Consider the following 22,454-nt stretch of genomic DNA (forward strand, 5'->3'; position numbering starts at 1 on the left):
CCATCCACCTGAGCAGGACCCGCAGCGGGGGGGCGGAGGGCAGGACCCCCAGGACACCGCTCCCTGCGCTCCCTGTGCCCCCCGGCCCTGGCATGGGCTCAGTGCTCAGCCCAGCGGGGCGGGAGCACGCGGACACGGACATGCAGGGCTCACACCGGGAACGGGATGGGAGCAGCGGGGACAGGGCCTGGTGCGGAGCTTGGTCCCCAGCCAAGCAGGGACGGGGTCACCCAGGGAGAGGGGCTGGAGCCCGGCCGAGAGGAAGGGGGAACAGAGCACTGGTAGCAGGGGAAAGCAGGAGTCGGGATGGGGGGAGCGCTGCCAGGCCCCATCCTGACCCCCTCAACACGGAACCCGGGGCTATGGGGTGGCAGGAGCAGCACCGGGATGTACTGTCCCTGCTCCCACCGAGCCCAGCGGCCAAGGGGCTCGTTGCCCCCCCATAAGGAGGGTTTCTGTGGGGTAGAGGATGGGGGCGGCTCAGGAAAGGCACGTGAGGATCAGCTGAGCTCTGGTCGTGCGGCACCCATGGGTGCTGATGGCTCCCGGGGGCAGAAGTGCCTGTAAGGGACAGGAGCCACGACCTGCCCCAGAGCTCCCTCCCCACATCATCCCAGGAGGAAAAGGCCAAGATCCAGAAGCAATTTGGCTTAAAATCCTTAAAACCAAGGGCAGAAGGGAGCAGGCACCCGCTTGGGAGCCAAGGACCGCGGGGAGGGGGCAGAGGGATCCCTGCTGCGTCCCTCTGGGGTGGGCAGGGACGGCACAGAGCCCTGTGGGGCTGGTTTAGTGTTCGATGGGTGTCGTAGTGTTGCTGTGCCCCCAGCATCCCTCCCCTGAGCCCCAGGGAGAGCCGGGGTCCTACGGGGGCGCTGGGCATCCATGGGGAGAGGGGTAGTGTTCAATGGGGAGGGGGGGAAGGTCTTGCCCCCTGCTGGGGGGGGGGTGCTCCGCTCCCCAGCGCTGGGCCACGCACCCCTCGGTGCTGCCGCTCAATGAGATGGACGCGTCCCGGCTCTGGCAGCCGGGACAAGCAGAGGGCAGGGAGCGGCCGGCGCCGGTCCTGCAGGCGGGGGGGGCCGTGAGGAGGCGCAAAGTACCGAGGCTCAAGCACCGGGAGGAGAACAGAACCAAGAGCGAGGAACACCAAATCCGGGGGGGGGCTGACCCTTGTGCCTTGTTCCCTGGGGCCCATCTCCCCCCGCGGTGCCGCCGCAGCCGGGATGGAGGCGGAACGGAGGCTCCGTGGAGCGGGACGGGCGCGGCGGCGCCGTTCACTGAGGTAGCGGCACCAGCACCTCCACGTAGTTGAGGGGGAAGAAGCCGGAGTGGCCGCTGAGCATGCCCTCGTACCAGTTCTCGTCGATCTGGTTGGTCAGGGTGATGATGTCTCCCTCCTTGAAGCCCAGCTCGCCGTCGTTCTCGGGCTCGAAGTCGTACAGAGCCTTGCAGCAGGGCTGGTCCAGGGGCGCTGCGGGAGGGACGGGGGCTGCGGTGAGCTGGGAACCCCGCACGGCCCCCGCCGGCCCCGGCAGCACCGGGAGCGGGGCTCCCGCACCTCCGCCCTGCCCCGAGCTGCCCCCGCCATGGCACAGCCCCGTCGGGCCGGGGTTAACTCCTCGCCCTCAGCTCCCCAGCTCCTTCCCGACCTTGCCCCGGCGCAGAGCCCTGCCTCCAGCACCCAAATCCGCCTCCTCACCGGGAACCAGGGGGTCAAACCCCGCGTGACTGCTCCCGGGATGGGAAGATCCCAGCCCGGTTTGGGTTGAAGGGACCTTAAAGCTCCTCCAGCTCCAACCCCTGCCAGGGCAGGGACCCCTTCCACTGGAGCAGCTTGCTCCAAATCCCTGTGTCCAACCTGGCCTTGAGCACTGCCAGGGATGGGGCAGCCACAGCTTCTCTGGGCACCCTGTGCCAGCGCCTCAGCACCCTCATAGGGAAGAGCTTCTGCCTAAGAGCTCATCTCAGTCTCCCCTCTGGCAGGCTCAAGCCCTCTGTGCAGTCCAGCAGTTGAAGATGGGGTTATCAGACATCGGTGCGTGGTGGAGCAGGACCCTGGGGGTCCCTCTGTGACTGCCCCCCCGAGCACAGGGTTTTAGATCCAGCTCAGTGATGAGACCCCAAGGAGTGGGGAGCAAACCCCAGGCTCCTTCCCCATCTCAGCCCCATTTCAGCAACCTGCAAAGGGAAAGCTGCTGCTTGCTCTGCTCTGCCCTGCCCTGCCCTTCTGGGGTGGGCTCTGTGGGTGTTGGAGTCCCACTGAGAAGGGACTGAGCTAACAGAGAGCACCCAGGTCTGCAGGGCCCCCAATCCCCTCCCCATTGCCCTGGGCTCAGTGCACACACCAGGGCGAGGGGCACAGCCCCACGGCAGCCAGCACATCTCTGTGGAACAGCCCCAGCACTGAAGAGAACTCAAAACCCCACAAGCAGCAGCCAAGCAAGTGGCTTTGAGACAACTTTCACAGTACCAGGCTGGTCCCACCACCACAGCGCTTCCCTGCACCAGGCCCCACAAGTCCTCCTGCCCCCGTGCTGCTCCACCCCAAGCTTTCCCCACCACGACAGCTCTGCCCCACAGACCCCACATCACCCCACAACCCCTCCAAGGCTCCTTGCTGGGACCACAGAGCACAGGATGTGCTCAGTGTGCCGAGGCTCTACCTGCTCCCTCCAGCCTTCCGCAGTGGGGTATGGATGGGCAGCATGAGCAGGAATGGGAGAGATCCAGGCTGGGTGCTCGCAACCACAACAGAGCAACCCTCTGACACCTCATGGAAGAGGATCTGCTCCCTGTGGGCTCAGGCAGGACATGCCTGGGGGATGAGAGCTGCTCTAAGTCCTCCAGGTGAGCAGAGCCCCCAGCTTCGGGGTGCTCAATCCCAATGTAACGTGGCTGGTTTCACGTGGGGCTCAGCTTTGCTGTTGTGCTGGCCAGGCTCAGCACGGAGGTAGCAGCAGCTCCAAGCAGCAGCAGCAGCAGCATGGCAGGAGGAGCGAGGAGGGATGGGGAGAGATGGTCACACACATGCAGTGCACAGGGAGGAAACTCACGGATACTCCTGACGGAGGCCCGGGACGGCTTGTCGGATCGGAAAGAGGAGGAAGCTGCTTCCAAACAAAAAGAGACATGCTTAAACCAATGTGAACTGGAGAGAGGGAACGGCAGGGCCCGCAGGGAGGAGCTGTTAGGACAAAGAGCGGCCCACATGCTGTGTTAGGAACCCGCCTGTCGCGCTGGGACCAGGGGGGGATGAATGCAGCGATGGAAGACGGGGAGGGAGCAAGAGATGCTTCAGTTTCCCTGGCTGCCACTTGACCGGGCACCACAGGCGAGGCTGGAGACGCCACTGGGACATCCCCAAAGCCAACCTAACAAAGGCTGCTGGGCCCCAGGAGAAAACAGCCCCAGCCTAGAGGCACTGCTGACAGAGCCTCCAGCCTGCTCAGGTACAGCCAGAAACCTCATTTCCAGGCACAGTGGTTCCCCTCCATCCCCAGGAGGCTGCTCCAGAGGCACTTGGGCGTGCACACTCTTGGGACAACATTACCTGAGACTTTGGGGGTAGGATTGCAAGAGAAGCCCCCGTTAGATTGGTCAGTGTCTGCAAAGTCGTATGTCTCCCTGGGCTTGGGCTTGTATTCCCGCTTGGGACGCGAGGAGGCCTCCCTCATCCTGCAAGAAGAAATGGGGATAACCTGAGATAGGGAACGGTGTGATGAGATCAGCGTGGTTTCTGTTCTCCCTGGGGGCTACCCGGCTTTGTGGACACGAATCCGCACAGCCCTCTTGTGCTCAGGGTGGATCCTGCCCAGGGCTTGGGACCTTGCCCTTAGAGAGAGCCACATGGGGCAGGCTTTGCTGTGGAGCTGCTCAGGCAGTGCAGGCCAGCAGAGGCCACTCGTGCTGCACTTGGGAAGCTCCCACTCGGCAGAATCCTCCCAGCTCCTCGTTCAAACCAGACACAGGATCCACTCAGCAGCTTCTTGTGCAGCACCAAAGCACCCTGGGGAGCGGAGAGGCTGCCCTGGCCCTGGCCGCCCTGCACCAGGCTCTGCAGGGAAGCCTCAGTGGAGCCACCTCTCCCTCCCTGGCAGGGTGCAGGGAGATGCTTGCTCAGGGAGGCAGAGCAGCAAGAACACCGCTGCTGCAAGTCCTGGTTTCTGTTAGACAGAAGGGAGAGTGGGGCCGGCTGGCAATGGAGGGGCCTGGTGGCAGGCACACAGATGGCTGCCTTTAGGGACGCGGCGTTGGTGCCCTTCCACCAGCCTGTGGCCACCACATCATCCCCACTAAGCTGCATTCAGCTTCTGGTCCTCAGAGCAACTGGGAGCTCTTGGCATGGCCCTTGCTGAGCCACAGCGATGGCCAATGCCCAGGAACCCTCCCCAGTCACAATGAAACTAATGGCAAGAAGGCTGTAGGCCAGCCAGTTCCAGGTGACAGCAGGTGACAGGTATGTCCAGCTTGTGACATCTGAGCCATCTGCTCAATGGCATGATGGAACCTCTGACTCCAGCCGGGCTTGGCCAAAAGGCTCAACGCCCACAGTGCAAGGAGCCGAGCACTGGCACGAAGGGGATTCACCCTTCTCCACCCCTTCATGTTCCACTCCAGCCTCCTTGGGAGCAGCACACCCTGGTTCAGGCAGGGCTCAGCCCAGTGCCCATGGCACAAGCACTGAGGGGTTGCGTCAGATGTCACAGTGTTCCTGGCAGTGAAAGCAGCTGGTGCAGCCTGGAGGAGGTCTGGACTGAAGCTCTAGTGGCTGCAAGAAGTGCCTTTAACACCAGGGGACAGAGCCCTTAGAGCAGCTCCAGTGCCTAAAGGGGCTCCAGGAAAACCTGGAGAGGGGCTTTGGCCAAGGGCCTGTAGGGACAGGCCAAGGGGAATGGCTTGAACCTGCCAGAGGGGAGACTGAGATGAGCTCTTAGGCAGAAGCTCTTCCCTGTGAGGGTGCTGAGGCGCTGGCACAGGGTGCCCAGAGAAGCTGTGGCTGCCCCATCCCTGGCAGTGCTCAAGGCCAGGCTGGACACAGGCTTGGAGCAAGCTGCTCCAGTGGAAGGGGTCCCTGCCCGTGGCAGGGGTTGGAGCTGGAGGAGCTTTAGGGTCCCTTCCAACCCCTGTGATTCAGAGGGAGGGTCAGGGATCCACAGACAGGGCTTTGGTGTCTCCAGAACTCACCTGCGCTTGAGCTTCTCGGCAAGCTCGTCCAGGATCTGCACTGCCTGGCGGTGATAATCCAGCTGAGCGTCCACCAGGGCTGAGAGCTGGCTCACCTGCTCGATCTGAGGAACCACAGCAGGGCGTGAGCAGCTCTGGGTGACAGGAGCCCCTGCACTGCTCATGGGGGCTGAGGCCTCACTGAGCCCCCCGGGACAGGAGGAGAGGGCTGAGATTCCACACAGCAGAGCTCAGGCATGGCCAAGCCTCAGCCTGGGCACCTCCTGCCGCTCTCCGGGCTCAAATCCTTCCCAAGTAACCTGCTTTACCTGCCCAACCCCACCGCCACCAGCACCCTGAGAAGACACAAGCCACAGCCTCTCCCCTGGCCAAGAGCTCGATCAGGAAGAGTGGCTTCCAAAGGGACAAGAGGCCAGCAAACCCACGTGCTGGGCACTCAGATCTGGCTTCTCGGAGAGCAAACCCACACCTGCACGAATGAGAGTGGAAATGAGCATCCCTTTAACCTGTGTGTCCCTGGGGAGATCCCACCCTTGTGTACACAGGAGCACGCAGCTCCTGCCGTGCACTCACGTCAGTTTCTAGGAGGTTGTGCATGCTGGTCTCTGCTACTTCCTTGGACTCCTCGAACTTCTCCATGGCCTGTCTAAGCTCCTCATCGGGGATTTTGCCCTGTCGCTTCTTCTTGTAGTCAAAGTCCAGGCGTCTGCCTTCCAGCTTCTTGAGATGGTGCTGGGGAGAAGGTGGTGATGAACGGTAAAGGCAAAGAAGGCAACGGCAGGGGCTGGGAGCAGCCGAGCTCTGCTGCTGGGCGGGCAGCTCTAGTGACAGGCCAGGTTCGTGCCTTCCAGACACCCGACCTCAGAGCACAGCTCCTGCGGCTCCCACCTTTGTTCAGAGGCTGCAGAGGCTCTCTCCCGGCAGGGAGGAGTGGTCCCAGCCCAGCCTGGCAGGGGATTTACTGCTGTGGCTGCAGGGGCTTTGCACTAAGGAACAGCCCTCAACAAATCGAAACGATTTCACCTCCTTCCAGCTGAGAGCTGGAGGAGAGCAGGGCAGGGTGTGCTCCCCGTGCAAGCCCCTCTGCATGGCGAGGAGCTGGAGCGCCACTTGCACTTCCCCAGAGCTGTGGGGATGTCTGGAGGTGAGGAACTGGGAGGCAGGTTCTGGGCACTGCATCCCCTGAGTGCTCAGGGCAGGGCTGTTTCAATTCCGCAGAACTGGAGCACAGATAAATCCTGCCACAGGAGCTGGCAGCTCTTTCATCTGGGGCAGCTCTAAGTGAAAATTCACTTGAGAAAGCTGCCTGGTGATGCACAGGTTGGGATGAATCCTATTGCAAAGCCTGGCTGTGCTTTGCACAGACTTGTCTCTGTAGTAGCACACAGCAGCTACCAAGCTCCACGTCCCCCCAGTGAGACACCTTCTTGGGATGCTGCGTAAGAGACCTAGGAGGGCTTCCCTGGTCCTAGCTTGGAAGTCATGTTACAGCATCCAGGCTACTGACAGAATAGAGCCAAGAGCTGTGAAGAACACTGTGAAGGATAATGCCAGGCAGCACAAATGCAATAGGGCCGGGAGCTCCCAGCACGAAGAACCAAATTCAGCAAGGCCAGAACACACGTTGGGATGTATCCTCCATAAAACACAGTGAGTGAAGAACCATCCAAATCCAGCCTTCGGAGCTGCTCAGGAGCAGCAGCAGTGCTGAGCAGGGAGGGAATACTGGTGAGTGTAGAGAGAGAAAGCACACACGGTGCAGGAAACCTGCTGCTTGTGTGAGTCCTTGGTTCTCACCATGACAGAGACAGTGTTGTAAGCACTAACAGCCAGAAGAGGCCAGAAACAAGAGAGATGGGGAGGACGGCGACCCACGGCAGTGTTACCTGGATCTCCTTTAGGTCTTTGTCACACAGGTTCTGGAGGGGATCAATGAAATTCTGTTTGACTTCAATATCCAGCGAGTCCTTCACCTCAGCCAAGCGCTTCATGGATTCACCAGCATCCAGCAGCGCATCGCCTGCCGGCGGGGAGAGGAAGGGAGGAGGAAGAGGAAGGGAGAAGGGCCCAGCCGGTTAGAGAGAGCCCAGCGGGCGCTGGCTGCGCGCAGAGCCATTCTGCCCCCCACCCAGTGCCCCCGCTCCTCTCTGGAGCAAACCCCTGGGCCTGGCGCAGAGCAAGGGGCCTGCCGGGGCTCGCACCCTCCCGTGCGCCTCGGCACTCACCGAAGTTGGAGTCCTCGCCCAGCTCCTTGCCGTACCGGATCATGCTCTCCCCCAGCAGCCCCTCCGACTGCGGGTAGCCGGGGTTCTTCACCTGCCCGCGGATCTTGGACATGGTGTTCAGCATGGTCAGCTTGGCCCTGGAAGCTGGCACACAAACAGCCGCGGCCGTGTTTGCAGCTCCCCCGGGCTTGCCAGAAGCTGCTGGCTGCTGCCAGCAGGTTTTGGTTTCAAGCTGCACCCAAAGCCAAGAAGCGCCACTGCCTGCAGCTCCCAGAGACATTGTTCACAATGGAAAAGAGAGGTTCTTTTCCAAGAGAGCAAAAATAGCTCCCCAGAGCTCAGCACTGAGGCCCAAAGGAGTTTCCCCAGCCCTGCCATAGTCCCCAGAGTGCTCTGAAGGAGCTGGCTGGAAGCAGCAGGGCAGCAGGCTCCAGCAGTGATGCCTACAGAGCCAGCCAGCCCTTCCCAGCCCAGAGGTGCCAATTTTCCTGGACATCCCAGGTAAAACAGGTCTCCTCCAGCACCTCTCCAGGTCTAAGGTGAAAAGGTTCTCTCTGGTGGCTCTCTTCCCTCTCTGCCTCTTTCCCTGGAATGCTGTGGCAGAGGGAAGGGGACAGGAGAGGAGCAGGCACTCACCTGGGTTTGGCTGGAGGTACTCTATTGTTCTGGTCAATACTTCTGTAACTGCCTTGCTGGTCAGGTCCACTTTCTGCAGGGAAGACAAGGAGACCCAGCAGCAGTGAAAAGCAGCTCGGGGCTTTGGCAGGGTCACAGAGGAGTTATCTGGGTGACTGCAGAAGCTCTCTCTTGTTCCCTACTCACCTTTTCCATTTCCTTGAAGTCATCGTCGAGCTTGGTCCCTTCAGCCCCTCCAACCTTCTCACTGACCAGCTGCAGAGAGAGAACAAGGGAGAAGGGATCAGGCACGGTACTAACTGCTTACAGCTCCTTGCAGCTCGTGGAGTAAGTCTCTGGGACAGACAGGGTCCAGACGGCATCTGCAAGAGAAAGGAGGCGGCAGGAACAGCTCAAAACACATCAGAAAGATGTGGCTCTTTGCTAACCCTGCCCCACTCCAACTGCGAGCATCCCCTCCCCTCCCAGAGCACGGCTGAGTCAGGGCATTCCTCACCCACCAGAAGCTGCCACAGCTCCTTCAGTCCCGGCTCCAGCGCTGGCTGGAAAACCCAAGCAGCAGAACTGTCTCTCGACTCCATTGTGAGCCAAGGCTCTGGTTTCACACATGGCAAGATGCAAGTAAACAGGGAATGAACACAGCGCTCAGAGCTGCCAGCACAGGAGCAGAGCCTGGCAAGAGCAGGGGCCTCCCAAAGCCCTGACCCATCACTCCGAGGGGAAGGATACAGAGATGTGCAGAAGGGTTTGAATCCACTGATCAAAGCGTCTCCGAGGCCTGCTCTGAAACCAGAGTTAAGGGCAGATGCCACTTGGTCCAAGCAAAGCCCGATGCTCCCTGAAGCTCACCATTCACCTGCCCAAGCTCAAAGAGGACAAGGGCTCTATTAAACCCACCTCAACGTGTCCTTCCCAGCCCCACACCGCTGTGCCAAGGCAGTGCCCGGGCCTGCAGCACACACCAGCCAAAAGGAGAGCTTATCCTGCTCCAAACTGGTCCAAGTGGACACCAGGCTGCCCGCAGAGACATCAGAAGAGGTGCAGAAAGCAAGTGCTGGCTCCCAAGCAGCTGGTGCCAGGATTTCTGGTGTTTGCAGTCAAACCTCCAGTCGGGATGAACAATGCAGGGCTGTTTACTTCAACATCAAATACTTGATTTTATCACGGCTTTTTTCCTCCGGAATCCGGCTCCCATGGGGATATCGTGGTTCCTGGTTTCTTTTGAGGAAAGTGGGGGGAGGAAACCTTTTAGGGAATCATGGAATGGTTTGGGTTGAAGGGACCTTGAAGCTCCTTCAGTCCCAAACCCTGCCACAGGCAGGGACCCCTTCCACTGGATCAGCTTGCTCCAAGCCCCTGTGTCCAACCTGGCCTCGAGGCACTGAGCACTGCAGTGACTTGGGAGGCTTAAACACCCTCCTCTCTGGAGCAGAGGGGTGGGAAGCGGGTAAGAACCCCCCCACTTTCAGCCTGATTTAATCCTCCTTTTGACGCCCAAGGACCGCTGCGGGTGCCCTGCTGGGAAGGAATAATGAGATGGAGGTTCTCTGCCTGCTGGCTCTCATCAAAGTGGGAGGTTTCATCCCAGGAGGGAAGAAGGAGGGACGGTGCCATCCGCAGCAGCTCCATCCCTATCCCCACACTCCCAACTCAGGCAGGCAGGAAGACAAAGTCATGCAGCTTCCCCCCCAGTGCAAGTCGAGGCACGAGCCAGGAGGAGCCCTTGTTGAACCTAGAGCTTCCCAACGTGACTGGAAGGCAAGCTTCCAAGTGCCACATCGCGCTCTGCTGCCTGCAGGGAGCCTGGGAAGGCTGGCAAGTAGGCGGCTGCCTTTCCCAGGGAAGCATTAAGTTCACCAGGAAGCTCAGAAGCCCTTTTGCTTACAGGAGAGGGGAGGAAGGAAGCATCCACACGCTGCTGGGGGTGTCCAGCCTGCCTTGGGTGAGCGGTGGGGTGGCTGGTGACACGCTGGAGGTGCGCAGCTTCCTCCAGGGAGCAGCAAGAGAAGATGCAGGATTTGGCCATCTTTATCCTCTCGTAAGCCAGCCAGGCGTGAAGGGATGGCGCAAGGCAAGACACAAATCAATCATTAACCCAGGTCAGTGACTCAGCCCCTCTGTGGTGCTGAAGCAGTACGAAAGGTGAGAACAAGGCTCTGCTGCCCTGCTGGGAGGGGACGCCCTGAGAGGGTGAACCCAGCCCCCTGAAGCAGGGCAGTGGCAGAGCAAAACCCCTCCTTTGAGAGCAGCTTCTGAGAGCAAATATTAGCCCAAGGTGATAGCGTTGGGCGTCACGGCCCAGCGAGGCTCAGAACTGCTCTGCAATGGGTGGCTGTTACCTGGCACCCCAACAGAGCACAGCAGGGCAGGAACAGGGCTCAGGCACACGTGAGTGCCAGTGGAGGAGGCAGGAATCAATCCCTCGCTTCCCTTCCCTGGTTAATTAAAAAGATGCTGGCAGTTCCCATGTGCCCTAGATAGCTCCGAGCTGAGATCAGGGAGTGGGGAGGTGCACTGAATCCATGGGCTCTGGTGCTATGCCAGGATGTGGCAGCTCCCATCACAGAGCATCACCCAGAGCACCCCATCCAGCCCGCTCCAGCCGCAAGAGAGCTAATCCCAAGGGATGAGAGCCACGCGCACCAAAGGGCTGCTCCCAAACCACACTTTGCACTTTCTGCTGCTTCGCTTCCCAGAGCATGGACTCACGGGAGCTTCCCGCTTCCTTCCGACTGCTCCTTCCCAACAATCCCCACTTCCCCTGGCTGCCCGGAGCCCACCGGAGGGCTGCGTGTGCTGGAAGCTCTTTGGGAATGAAAGGCCTATTGTCTAGAGCAGGCAGTGCAGCAGGAGGGCGGCTGTGGGGAGAGGCAGCGCTGGTATGTGTACACAGAGCGGGAAGAGAGGCGCGATGCAGAGGGCTTCTCTTTTCCAGCCGGGAGTGGGAGAGAACAGGGGAGGGCTGCGGAGCCGCTCCCAGATCCACACATCCCTCCTCAACCCCCCTGGTCCTTCACCTCATCCCCTCAGCTCCAGGACAACTTGCAGCAAATGGGGAAATCCGAGGGCCCTTCCCTTGCTAGACCACACTGGGACCCGTACACGAACCTGATGGGTACCAGTCTGCCCAACACAACCTCTGCTGCTGAACAGCAGCTTTCCCGTAGGGCTTTACATCCCGGACATTTACATTCTGCCCTTCAGCCTTTAAATCCTTCCAAATGGGGAATTATCCCGAAGTCCTGCAGCCTCCACCCCGCACCCCCCGAGACAAACACAAACCCCAGCGAGGTTCTTTACAACTTGCTTTCTTTTCCCATAGCAAAGAGTCAGCTCTATTTAGAACACCTCAAACATGCCACAGCCCTGCATTCATAAGAGAAGGCAAACTTTATCCCTCCTCTTCCTCCCCGCCACCCTCGCGTTCTCCAGGGAAAGCTCCCTTGGCAAAACAAATCCCTATGGATGAGCAAAACCAGGAAGAGCTCTGCCCAGCTCCCGCAGCAGGAAAGAGCAAGTCCAGTGGAAAAAAACAGCCCACAAAGTAATGAAAGAAGATGCTGGAACTCATTTAACCCGCAGATGAAGAGGGGAACACGAGAGTCCAGTAGAGACATGTACACGAAGCAGCTGAGGAAAGCCAGGGCTCACTGGGATCACTCGTGCCCAGTTTCATAGAATCAAGGAATGGGTTGGGTTGAAGGGACCTTCGAGCTCCTCCAGCTCCAACCCCTGCCACGGGCAGGGACCCCTTCCACTGGAGCAGCTTGCTCCAAGCCCCTGTGTCCAACCTGGCCTTGAGCACTGCCAGGGATGGGGCAGCCACAACGGAGCGCGTTGGGAGGCGGCTTTGGGCTCTGCACCGAGTGACGAAACCCATTTACCACCCATCTACTGAAGCCAAAACACACATGAAGCAACAGAGACAACTGCCACGTTGGCTCCGTGGAGCTGCCTCTTGCACTGTGATGATGAAGCCACCAGTGAAAATGGCAGAGCTTTAAGGGCCCTTCCAACCCAAACCAGGCTGGGATTCCGTGATTCCATGGCTGGCAGAGGCAGGAGCTCAGCAGTGCTGAGTCCAGCTTCAGCGATGGAGAACACCCCAAGCACCCCACAGGTCCCCAGCACACAGAGGCTCCTTGCAGAACCAGCTTGTGCTGGGAGGTGTCTCCATGCCTGAGCTCTGAGGTGCTCCCTCTCCGTACCCAAGTGTCTCATTACAAGTTAATTGTCACCTGCTTGGCAAGCTGGCAGGGCTGGAAGTGCTGCAGACACCGGCTGGGATCCAGAGCACGTGGCCTCCTCAGAGGCTTCTTCCCTTTTCCAATGACAAATGGGAGACATTGCTGTGCAGGGAGGAGGGAGCAGACACCCCTGTGGGAGAGCTCAGCACAGCCACATGCTATTGTGAGCATCTCCTGGCCTACTTGAAGGAGAAGGAAACAAATCTGTTTATGTTGCAGAAGAAGGGATGGACGATTCCCACCAGCCTTGGGACGATGAGGAAGGCACATTCCCAGCACATCCCTGTGCTGCAAACAGGCACTGGGGGCACCCTGGTGCGTGGAATGGGCTTTCTGCCCCCAAAGCTGCCACCCTAAGGAGAGAAGACAACAAGTGCTGGAAGATGAAAGAGTCCAGGAGTGATTTGCTCAGGGAGCAGCAGAGCTCAAACCAGCAGGAGGACGGGACTCAGCTTCTCACATCCCCACTGGGCCGTGGGCTGACCAGAGGAAGAGGAACAGCAGAGGAACATCAGCCCCACCACCGACCCAACCTGCCTTGGGCACCTGAGAGCTCCAGCAGGCACCTGAGCTGCCTCATCTCCCTGCTAAATAGCCCATGGGAGGGTTTTTACCCTGGGGTCCAACCTCCCACCTTCTCCTCAACTTTATTTCCCTTATTTCCTTACATCACTTTTCTTCTTTTCCCTGAGCTGCCAGAGGGGAGATTAAGATGAGCTCTTCAACCACGACAGAACGCTGAGCTCCTTCCCCTCCCTCCCTCCTGACCAGGCAGAAAGCCTTCACAGTGACCGCAGGCTGGAATGGTATCATATAGAACCCACACAGAAAGAGCTGCTGCTTGCTGGGGAGCCACTTGTCAAACCACCATCTCCAGGGCTATCAAATGACTCGTCTCCCTCCAGCAGATGGGCTCAGAGGAATGAGGACAGCATGAATTAAAAGAGTAACTTAAGCAGCAGGCAGCAGGTGACAGCAGCAGAGCTGGGGCCAGCGAAGGGCACACATCTGCACTGCAGAGAGGCTGCTCCCGGTGTGCTCCTCCTGTCCCTGGCTCTATGACAGGAGCTGAAATCCTGGTTGTGATCCCTGTTCAGGAGGCTTTGTGCTCACCTCCTGCATGAAAACAGGCTGAGAACACTGGGGCTGTTCAGCCTGGAGAAGGGAACCTGCCTGGAGACCTCAGAGCAGCTCCAGTGTCTGAATGGGGCTACAAGGATGCTGGACAGGGGCCTTCATCAGGGACTGGAGTGACAGGACAAGGGGTGATGGGTTCAAACTGACACAGGGGAAGTTCAGGTTGGAGATAAGGAAGAAGCTCTTCCTGTGAGGGTGCTGAGGCGCTGGCACAGGGTGCCCAGAGGAGCTGTGGCTGCCCCATCCCTGGCAGTGCTCAAGGCCAGGTTGGACACAGGGGCTTGGAGCAAGCTGCTCCAGTGGAAGGGGTCCCTGCCCGTGGCAGGGGGTTGGAGCTGGAGGAGCTTTAAGGTCCCTTCATCCCAAACCGGGCTGGGATTCTATGAACAGTGAGCTCTCACCACAGGGAGACACTGGAAATGTTCTTGCTACAGGGAAGGGGGCACATCCAACAGGCAGCAACAGCCATTTGCATCCTATTTTCTCCTATTCTCAGCTCCTCCTCGCTCTGCTCCAAATGAGACACAATTTCTACTGAGCTGGAAAAAAACAAATAAAAGGAATTGGGTCAAATAAGAGGGAAAACAAAACCACGTAAGGAAAAGCAGCAGCTCCTGTCCCCCAGCAGCGCCTTCTCCTCACCCACTCGCAGTGATGCAGCAATGCAGAGGAAGTCCATGAAACCGAGGGGAAACATGGAATATTTGCCTTGCATCCAGATTTCCTGCTCAACCTCCCTACGTCCTATCTCGGAAGAGCCCCAGTGAATCACGGCCTGGCTGGTGCAGAGCTGCTGAGCCAGCGTTCCTGAGCAACTCCACCCGACCTCTGCAGACCCGGGGGAACAGACAAGCAGCTCCTCAGGCTGGAGACTTGGAGCTGCTCCTTAGGCCATAGAACAGGGAATGGTCTGGGTTGGAAGGGACCTTCGAGCTCCTCCAGCTCCAACCCCTGCCACAGGCAGGGACCCCTTCCACTGGAGCAGCTTGCTCCAAGCCCCTGTGTCCAACCTGGCCTTGAGCACTGCCAGGGATGGGGCAGGCACGCTGGGGACACCAGAACTGCACCAGTGCTGCAGGTGGGGTCTCACGAGAGCAGAGGGGCAGAACCACCTCCTTCAACCTTCCCTATGAAGGAACTGGGAAGGAGGCAGAAGCAGCTCTGGCTGTGCAGCACGATGAGGCCAAGCGAGGCTGACGGGACACAGAGCTGTCACCTCAGCAGTTCAGCCACGGCTGCGGTGGGGTTTGGGTGGCAGAGAGCATTAATGGGCTCAGGAAGGAGTCAAGCTGAGTTCCAGGCACGTCAACACACAGAAGGGACATCAAAACAGCTGCTGAGCTCAGGCAGGAGCTCAACTCCATCAAAGGGAAGGCAAAACCCTCCTCTTGGCTTGGAATGGACAGAGCCCCATGCAGAGCACGTTTAACACAGGCAGTGTTGGCCAAGCAAAGGCAGCGCTATCTCAGTGTACACAAACATCAAAGAGGGAAAGGAATCATTGGGAACACTATAAACACATTTTCCTTGTTCATTTGAATACTAGGAAAAGCTTTGTGCCTATCGGAGCAGAGCACAGCATCCTAAGGAAAAGGAGAGTGGGAATCAGTGCACAGATGCCTCTAAGTGCTGGGAGCAACCCTTGCACCGGATCAACCCCCTGCTCCTCCATCAGTTCAGGGGCCTTCCGCACATCCAGGTACTCTGTCACACTTCCAGCCCAAGCAAGATGCTGCTGAGCCCATTTTTCTCTCCCTGCCCCTCATTCACACTTTTTAACACTCACATCTGAATGGTTTAAATGGGAAAGAATCCTTCCCAGCACTTTGCAGGCTGCTTTGCCCCTGCAGGCGATGCTGTTGATGCATTGCTCTTGTCTCTACCCTGCAGCTGGAGCAATAAGTGGAGCAGGAATTTGTTTGGATCACGTTATCCCCACCCAACACAACCAGGAGGAGCTTTCCTATGGAAATAGCCGCAGCAACATCTGGTGCTCCAGCTTTGTGCCTGCCCAGTGCCCCTTAAGGCCACGCAGCAGCATCTGCACAGACACACGTCAGCAGCAAACAAGATGTGCTCGAAATGCTCCAGCACGGAGCAGGAACAGCACCTCTGACACAGGGGATCTGCTCCAGATGTAGGTCACTGCTCACCATCCTCCTGCCTGTTTCCTTCTGAATTAACAAGGTTAGGTTCAAATGTCACTGGTCCCCTGAAGCCAGAGCAGACTGGTCACAAAGTGGTTAATAAATGCTCACTGACGAATCAGGTCTGGGCCAATGTGAAGATAGAGCCTGGTTTTCAAGCACTAGAGGGAATTAGAAAGCATTTTCTTCATTAGAAAAAGGCCTTTAGAGCTTGAATCATGCAAATTTTATCTGCTGCCTGAAAGACAGACTTTCATTATGGAGATGCCTTTAGCTCGCCCTTTTTGGCTGAGCAGAAAAGCAATCGCATCAGTCACAGTATCGTTAACTTTATTAATAGCCAGGTAGGAGGAGATAGGAAGAGCCTAAAGCTCCCAGTGGCTTTAAAAGAAGGACAAAAAGACTAATTCCATCAATAAGACATGGCCAACAAAGCACATGGCACATGCCACGGGCTAGGAGGCTTCTTGTGGAAGCAAGAGCATCTCCTGATGGACTCACCATCTGCTGCAAGAGGCAGGTCCAGCACTGCCGGGGGACCCTGTGTGTCCCCCAGGAGATGGGGACACTCCATGGAAGAGCTCCCCAGCACCCCTGGCACAAGCAGCAAACCTACATCCACGTGGCTGCTGGATCCCTGTTTATCCCTGCAGCTTGGTCCAACCATGGCCCTTTCCTGTCAACAGGAACCTGCAGGCCCTGGGCTCGTTGCTGCAGCCGTGGGGGTGAGGGGAAGAGGAAGAGGAAACTGGGTTAAAAATAAGATATTAATTACGGCTTTTAGACCAACAGGGAGAGGCCACGAGGAGGCAGATCCTGCCCTGGGTCACGGTACACTGCAGCCGGCAAGAGAAGCTTGGGATGCTCTGGGGCTTTCCCAGCCCCACCAGTGCAGATCCTTCCCTTCCACACCAGCTGCTCTGCTCTGGTGAGACCCCCCCTGCAGCCCTGTGTGCAGTGCTGGTGTCCCCAGCATCAGGCATGGAGCTGCTGGAGCAAGGCCAGAGGAGACCACGAGGACGAACAGGGTGTGGAGCAGCTCCTGTATGGAGCCAGGCTGAGGACATTGGGGCTGTTCTGCCTGGAGAGAAGAAGCTGCGTGGAGACCTCAGAGCAGCTTCCAGAGGGCTACAAGGATGCTGGAGAGGGGCCTTCATCAGTGACTGGAGTGATAGGACAGGGGGTGATGGGTTCAAGCTGACACAGGGGAAGTTCAGGTTAGGTATGAGGGAAAAGTCCTGCCTGCAGCAGCTCTGGACACTGACTTCCCAGCCCAGGCTGGTGGCTTAATCATTCAAGATATTAAACCATTGTGATTAAAGAGATGGGGAGGACCAACAGAGCCCTCTGCAAACAGTAACCCCTCACAACCCACTTCACACAAATCCCCTCCCCAAGGGGCACTGAAGCAGCTGCAGTTTGGCTTTTTCCCAATGGAATTCTGCAGTCTCTCAGGAGGAGCTGCCCTGCTGCCAGCACAGGCATTCCCATTTTACCACCTAGGGCTTGGATGAGGCTCTGAGCCCTGGCAAAGGCACTGGCATACGTAGGGATGGGGAAGAGAAGGAAGGAGAAAAAAATGTGCTAAAGAAATGAATCAGCTTTACAAGCCAGCCTGATCTCATCCCTGGTTTGCTCTTTCCCAGGAGAAAAGCACTGGCAGGGAGCAGGGGGAGCAATGATTTCCTTCCATCCCATCCAGAAACCATCCCCTTGGCTTCACCCAGAACCTGTGCAAAGAGGGATCAACAGATCATGTTGGACAGCAAGCCCCAAGGCAGAGGGAGAGGCAGGAGCAGCACTGCACAGTCCCCTCCAGCCTGGAGTCAAGCATCCCTCCTGCATCCCAGATCCTGCCAGCGGGGTAACTCTCCCTGCTGGATGTCAGCGAGGAGAAAGGGAGCAAGCAGAGCAGCATATGGAGAGGTGGAGTTTTCCACCTCTGTTTTCTGCCTTTGCCTTCCAAGAATCTGAGTTCTTGTTGCTCTTTGAGCCCAGTGGCTGGGAAAACAATCTGAGAAGGTGGAAAAAAGCCGAGTTAAAGGAACTGATGCAGAACCGGGAGCCATCCCCTGCCTGCAGCTCCAGCCAGGCTGAACCGTGCTGAGAACTGCTCCAGCAGTGACTGAACCATTCACCCATGGGTCCTCAGCCACCGCCTGGCCCGGAGCAGGGACGTGCTCAAGTCCAGGCCCCTCCACCAAGGGTTCTGCTGACACAGGCTCACAGAACCACAGGACCAACCAGGCTGGAAAACACCTCTAAGCTCATCGAATCCAACCCTTCCGCAGCACCGCCAAGGCCACCACGAACCCAGGGCACCCTCTCCCACAACCTCCTCCTGCTCCTCAGCCCCTGCCGCTGACTCGGTTACTGGTGGCACCGCACGGGCGTGCAGAATGCACCAGAACAGCTCAAAAAGAACAAGAGAGCCCAAAATAGCACCTAAACCCCACCCTCGGGCGCCTGGTTCCTCCTTTGGCTGCTGGATGACGGCTCAGCCCCAGAGCACCAGCAAGGGTTCCCCCAGGGCTTCACACACTTCTCTCCTTGGCTCTGGGAAAGCACATGGAGCAGGTCAGGTCCATTCCCACCTTGAATCCTGGAGGATTCAAGACAAGATCAGCCTCAAGTTGTGATGCCACCGCAGAGAGGGATGTCCTTGCCCCCCTTGGGGCACAACGGAAACCATCCGCAGCAAGACAAGGCACCCACAGGCAAGCTCTGGCCTCGTGGGTTTGGATTTCCATGTGGAAGGTTATCCCACACACTGCACTTCCCATTTCTTTTCCAGTGGGAGATCCTGTGCTGCACGGTACGTCCTTGCCATGTCCACAAACCCACTGCAAAGCACAGGCAGGGAGCGGAAAGGCAGCTCATGCCTACAAAAGAAAGCCCCAGAGAGCCCGAGGACCGAGTGAACCTCAGGAAAAGGGAAAACAGGGGCTGTCACAAGGCATCAGCTGGGAAAGGGAAGATAAATCCTCATTGGAAAGAGAAATAAAGGAAACAGGAGGAAACGACCACAAAGGCCAAAATACCAGAGGACAAATGGCACGCTGCTTCCTGCATCCCTGTCATCCCTGCTCCCTGTGCAGCACGGCTGGGAGCAGATCCCACTGCCTCAGCCTGGAAGCAGATGCCAGGGCATGGCAGCAGCTGGGAGCCAGGCTGCTGGGAGGGAGCTCTTAGGATGCATTACCAACTGCCTGGAAAGCACAGGAGCTTGGGAACTGCGTGGTCCTGAAGCGGCTCTTGGAGGCTGCAGAGCACATCCCGGGCTCTTGGGACAGGCAGAAAGCAAAGGGTTATTGATGGTGGTTATTGATGCCCAAAAGCATCTCCAGAACCTCGAGAGCAGCCACCAAAGCCAGGAGCAGAGTGTGTGTGTCAAGGGTTTGGAGTTTCTACCAGCACTCACCTCTCCTCCCCTTGGCAAACGGCTTCTGGACCATGGAGGCTGGTCTGTGCCTCGGGCCAGGAGCCATCACTCACTCTCCCAGTCCCTACGCCCAGGCAGGCCTGGCACAGGGTTTAGCTTGGATCACGCAGCTTTGGGAGCATGTTAATCACACCTGGGATGGCAGCAGCACCCAGGGCTCAGCACCAGCCTGGCTGAAAGCAGCAATGCTGCCTTCCCTCAGCACGCCAAAACACGTCCTGGGTCCCCCAGAGGGCCCTGGCACCCCTGAGGTGACACTGCTCAGCAAGCTCATTCCTGCTGAGCTTCAGCTGCTCAGAGCAGATGGGGCGGTCCCGGCTCCCCACATCCATGGGGCAGCACCCAAAGCAGCCACACGGGGATCATGGTGATTCCACACCGCTGGAGGCTATGGATAAGGGCACCACGTACCACTGCTCCTGTCAGACCAAACAGGCTCTGCTGCTTCTCCTGCCCTGGCGCTGTCAAGAGGTGCCCGACCCCAGTCCTGCTGGCACAGAGGGAGGGGACGAGTTCCCCACCCCCATATCACAAGAGCACGGCCTCCACCCTAAGGCTTGTCCCTTCAAGGCAGAGGTGATAAACACGAAGGGCTGGTACAAACCCACTGAGACTCAGCTCAGAGCAGGCTCAGGCACCATGGCCAGAGCTTAACCGAGAGGTTTCATAGAACCACAGCCTGGTTTGGGTTGAAGGGACCTTAAAGCTCATCCAGCCCCTGCCACGGGCAGGGACCCCTTCCACTGGAGCAGCTTGCTCCAAGCCCCTGTGTCCAACCTGGCCTTGAACACTGCCAGGGATGGGGCAGCCACAGCTTCTCTGGGCACCCTGTGCCAGCGCCTCAGCACCCTCACAGGGGAGAGCTTCTGCCTCAGAGCTCATCTCAGTCTCCCCTCTGGCAGGTTCAAGCCATTCCCCTTGGCCTGTCCCTACATCCCTTGTCCCAAGCCCCTCTCCAGGTTTCCTGCAGCCCCTTCAGGCACTGGAGCTGCTCTCAGGTCTCCCCTTCAGGAGCCTTCTCTTCTCCAGGCTGCCCCAGCCCAGATCTCTCAGCCTGGCTCCAGAGCAGAGCTGCTCCAGCCCTCGCAGCAGTTCCATGGCCTCCTCTGGCCTCGCTCCAGCAGCTCCATGTCCCTCTTGCACTGTTGCCCCAGAGCTGGATCAGGACTGCAGGGGGGACTCCCTAGAGCCATTCCTACCCCAAACCCCTGTGTGTCCGAGTGGCTGCTGCTGGCTCAAGGCTGGATGGAGCCTGGGACCAGGCACTCCAATACCTGCAGACAGGGATCTCCCTCCCTGCTCCGGACACCGGAGCTGTTTCTGCTCCTGTTCCTCCTCCTTCCTTGGGTGAGCTTGTTTTCCACAGCAGCACAGTTTGCTGTGAACCAGCAGAACCTGTTGGGACACACGCAGCCACTGCTCCATTTGCCAGAGGGACTCTGTTGTGTGGGTGCCTCTCCCAGGCAGCAGAGCCAAATCCTGCTCCTTCTTCTCCCAAGGAGACTGGACCGGTCCTTTGTCACACAGGGAGATGGGGGGATCCCAAACCTGCTGCTCCAGCAGGACCCTGCTCCACGCAGACCTCGCTCCTGGCTCTCTCTGCCTTCAATTAACAACAGCCGTGGAAGCAAACACAAGGTTTTAGGAAAGATCTTCCACATGTTTGGTCTTGGCAGCGTCTGAGAGCGTTAAAAGAGCCAAAACTTAACTAAGCCTCGACTCCCTGAGCCAAGGGGAGGCTGAGGAGTGGGCCCGGTGGAGGGAAAAGGGAAGGAGGGTGGAAAGGGAAGGGAAGAGAGAGGAGAAAACCGGCCCAAATGGAACCAGTGACTCCTAGCTTCACGTTAAAGCATCTCTAAGGAGTCGATACCCATGTGCCCGTCACTGAAAAGGGGGTGGCAGCACCTCCAAGAGAGAGCCCTGTTCCTCCCAGCCCTGCAGAGCCAGGCGCTTCCTGGGTACAGGTGGAAAACCCCAGCGCAAACCCTGCTCCTTTGGGTTCTATGAGCTCCCGAAGGCCGGTGGCAACAAGAGCCATGAAAGAACTCCTGATGCAGTCCCAATGCAACATCAAGGACACCTTCTCTGCCAGTTTAGTGCAACAAACAGGCTCTGAGTGCTCAGTGGAGGCGAGGGGGCCACTTGGGCAAGCGACTTCAAGTGACTTCTCCTTGGACTGGGTTCCATTTCCTCCACAATAACCCAAAAAAGGTTCCTTTTAATTCCCAAAAGGACACCTGTAACAAAGGAAACCACTGACCCAAGCCCACCTCTTTGTCCCCCTTTGTGACAAACCCTCCCAGGAGAGGCTCCACAGGGTGCTCGGATGCTCTTAGCCCTTGGAATCGCGCTGCTCCTGACTCATCCATGAGCTTTCACCTCTAATTGCCCCTGCTCCAGCAACGCAGCGCATCCACGCCAGCAACATCCTCCCACAGCCAGCTTCCCTATGGAAGTGGTCGGAAAGCCCACTTCGAGCGCAGGGGGAGGGGGAATGACTTCAGGAATGCGCTCTGTTGCTTCGGTGGGGAAGCAAAATGTGTCCCCCCATGCAGGGCCAAGCGAAGGAGGCGACGCACGCAGGGCTGAGCCTGGAGGGGCTGGAGCTGGAACAAACCGCGTTTTCCCGCAGTTTAGAACAGGGGATTCCGGAATGGTTCCCGAAACACCGGCAGAGGAAGCTCCCACCGGTAATCCCGGTGCTCGCTGCGGGGAAGGGAGTTCATGGACCACGTTCGCAGCACATTCCCGAGCTGCCGCGTTTCCCCGTCCTCCCTTTCGGATGACACCAAGCCCCCGTTTCCACATCGATCCGAGCTCGCTTTCCCGATGTTGCTTCCCATTCCCGGCGCCGCTCTGCAGGAAGCGGGAGCTCCCCGAGCCCGGCCTGCGGGCACCCGACGTTAACGGGGCCGCAAACACCGCCCGAAACCCCGCTCTCCCTCCACATTCCAAAGGGAATCCCGGCCCTGCCGCCATCGGGGGGCTTTGGACCCCGCTCCCTGGGGTCCCCCCTCCGCATGACACCCGCTGGGCTTGGGGCACCGCCGGCATCGAAACCCCGGGACCCTCGGGCTTCCCCTCGAGCTCGGGATGGCACCGGGAAGAGCGGGGGCTGGAACAGCGCTCACCGGGAGGGGGGCAACCCGGCTCCCCCGGCCCTCACCTGGCTCGCTTTGTAGAACTGCTTCTTCAGCCCCGCCACCGACATGATGATGATGATGATGATGACAATGATGATGACGATGATGATGATGCTCCTGCCGCCGCCGCCCGCGCCGGGGAGGCCTGTGGCGGAGGGGCGGGCGGGGGACGGGACCGCTCCCGGACGGGACGGGACGGGACGGGAGGGGAGGGCCGGGCCGGGCCGGGGCAGGTACCGCGGGGCGGGGGGGAGCGGCGCTTCCGGCGGCCCCCGGGGTGCGCGGGGCCTCCC

General features: G+C 58.8%; 1 protein-coding gene across 3 annotated transcripts; it reads right to left on the bottom strand.

Moving 5' to 3' along the window:
* Positions 1-1,160: 1,160 nt before the first annotated feature.
* On the bottom strand, positions 1,161-22,306 carry SH3GL1 (SH3 domain containing GRB2 like 1, endophilin A2). 3 transcript variants are annotated; one of them, XM_057418752.1, is made up of 11 exons: positions 22,279-22,306; positions 22,185-22,230; positions 8,232-8,300; positions 8,046-8,118; positions 7,410-7,553; positions 7,071-7,204; positions 5,758-5,916; positions 5,185-5,288; positions 3,551-3,675; positions 3,054-3,110; positions 1,161-1,471 (listed from the first exon to the last, which is right to left on the bottom strand). In XM_057418752.1, exons 2-11 carry the CDS (start codon positions 22,227-22,229, stop codon positions 1,275-1,277), a joined length of 1,107 nt encoding a protein of 368 aa, XP_057274735.1. In that variant the 5' UTR covers position 22,230; positions 22,279-22,306; the 3' UTR covers positions 1,161-1,274. The 3 variants fall into 3 exon arrangements, with proteins under 3 accessions (XP_057274735.1, XP_057274736.1, XP_057274738.1); XM_057418753.1 differs by having other exon boundaries at positions 3,054-3,107; positions 22,279-22,305; XM_057418755.1 differs by lacking the exon at positions 3,054-3,110 and having other exon boundaries at positions 22,279-22,305.
* Positions 22,307-22,454: the final 148 nt, after the last annotated feature.

Source organism: Pezoporus wallicus, unplaced genomic scaffold (assembly GCF_028554395.1).
Source record: "Pezoporus wallicus isolate ANWC-B61680 ecotype Strahan unplaced genomic scaffold, APGP_CSIRO_Pwel_v1 contig_14027, whole genome shotgun sequence".
NCBI lineage: Eukaryota > Metazoa > Chordata > Aves > Psittaciformes > Psittacidae > Pezoporus > Pezoporus wallicus.

Bases quoted from the DNA above. Each gene is read 5' to 3' on its own strand.
- SH3GL1 (XM_057418752.1), bottom strand. From the start codon at position 22,229: ATGTCGGTGGCGGGGCTGAAGAAGCAGTTCTACAAAGCGAGCCAG. The intron at 3,676-5,184 runs GTGAGTTCTGGA...TTCTTCTTGCAG, and splicing joins GCCGAGAAGCTCAAGCGCAG to GATGAGGGAGGCCTCCTCGC. The intron at 1,472-3,053 runs GTGAGTTTCCTC...TCCCTCCCGCAG, and splicing joins GGCCTCCGTCAGGAGTATCC to CGCCCCTGGACCAGCCCTGC.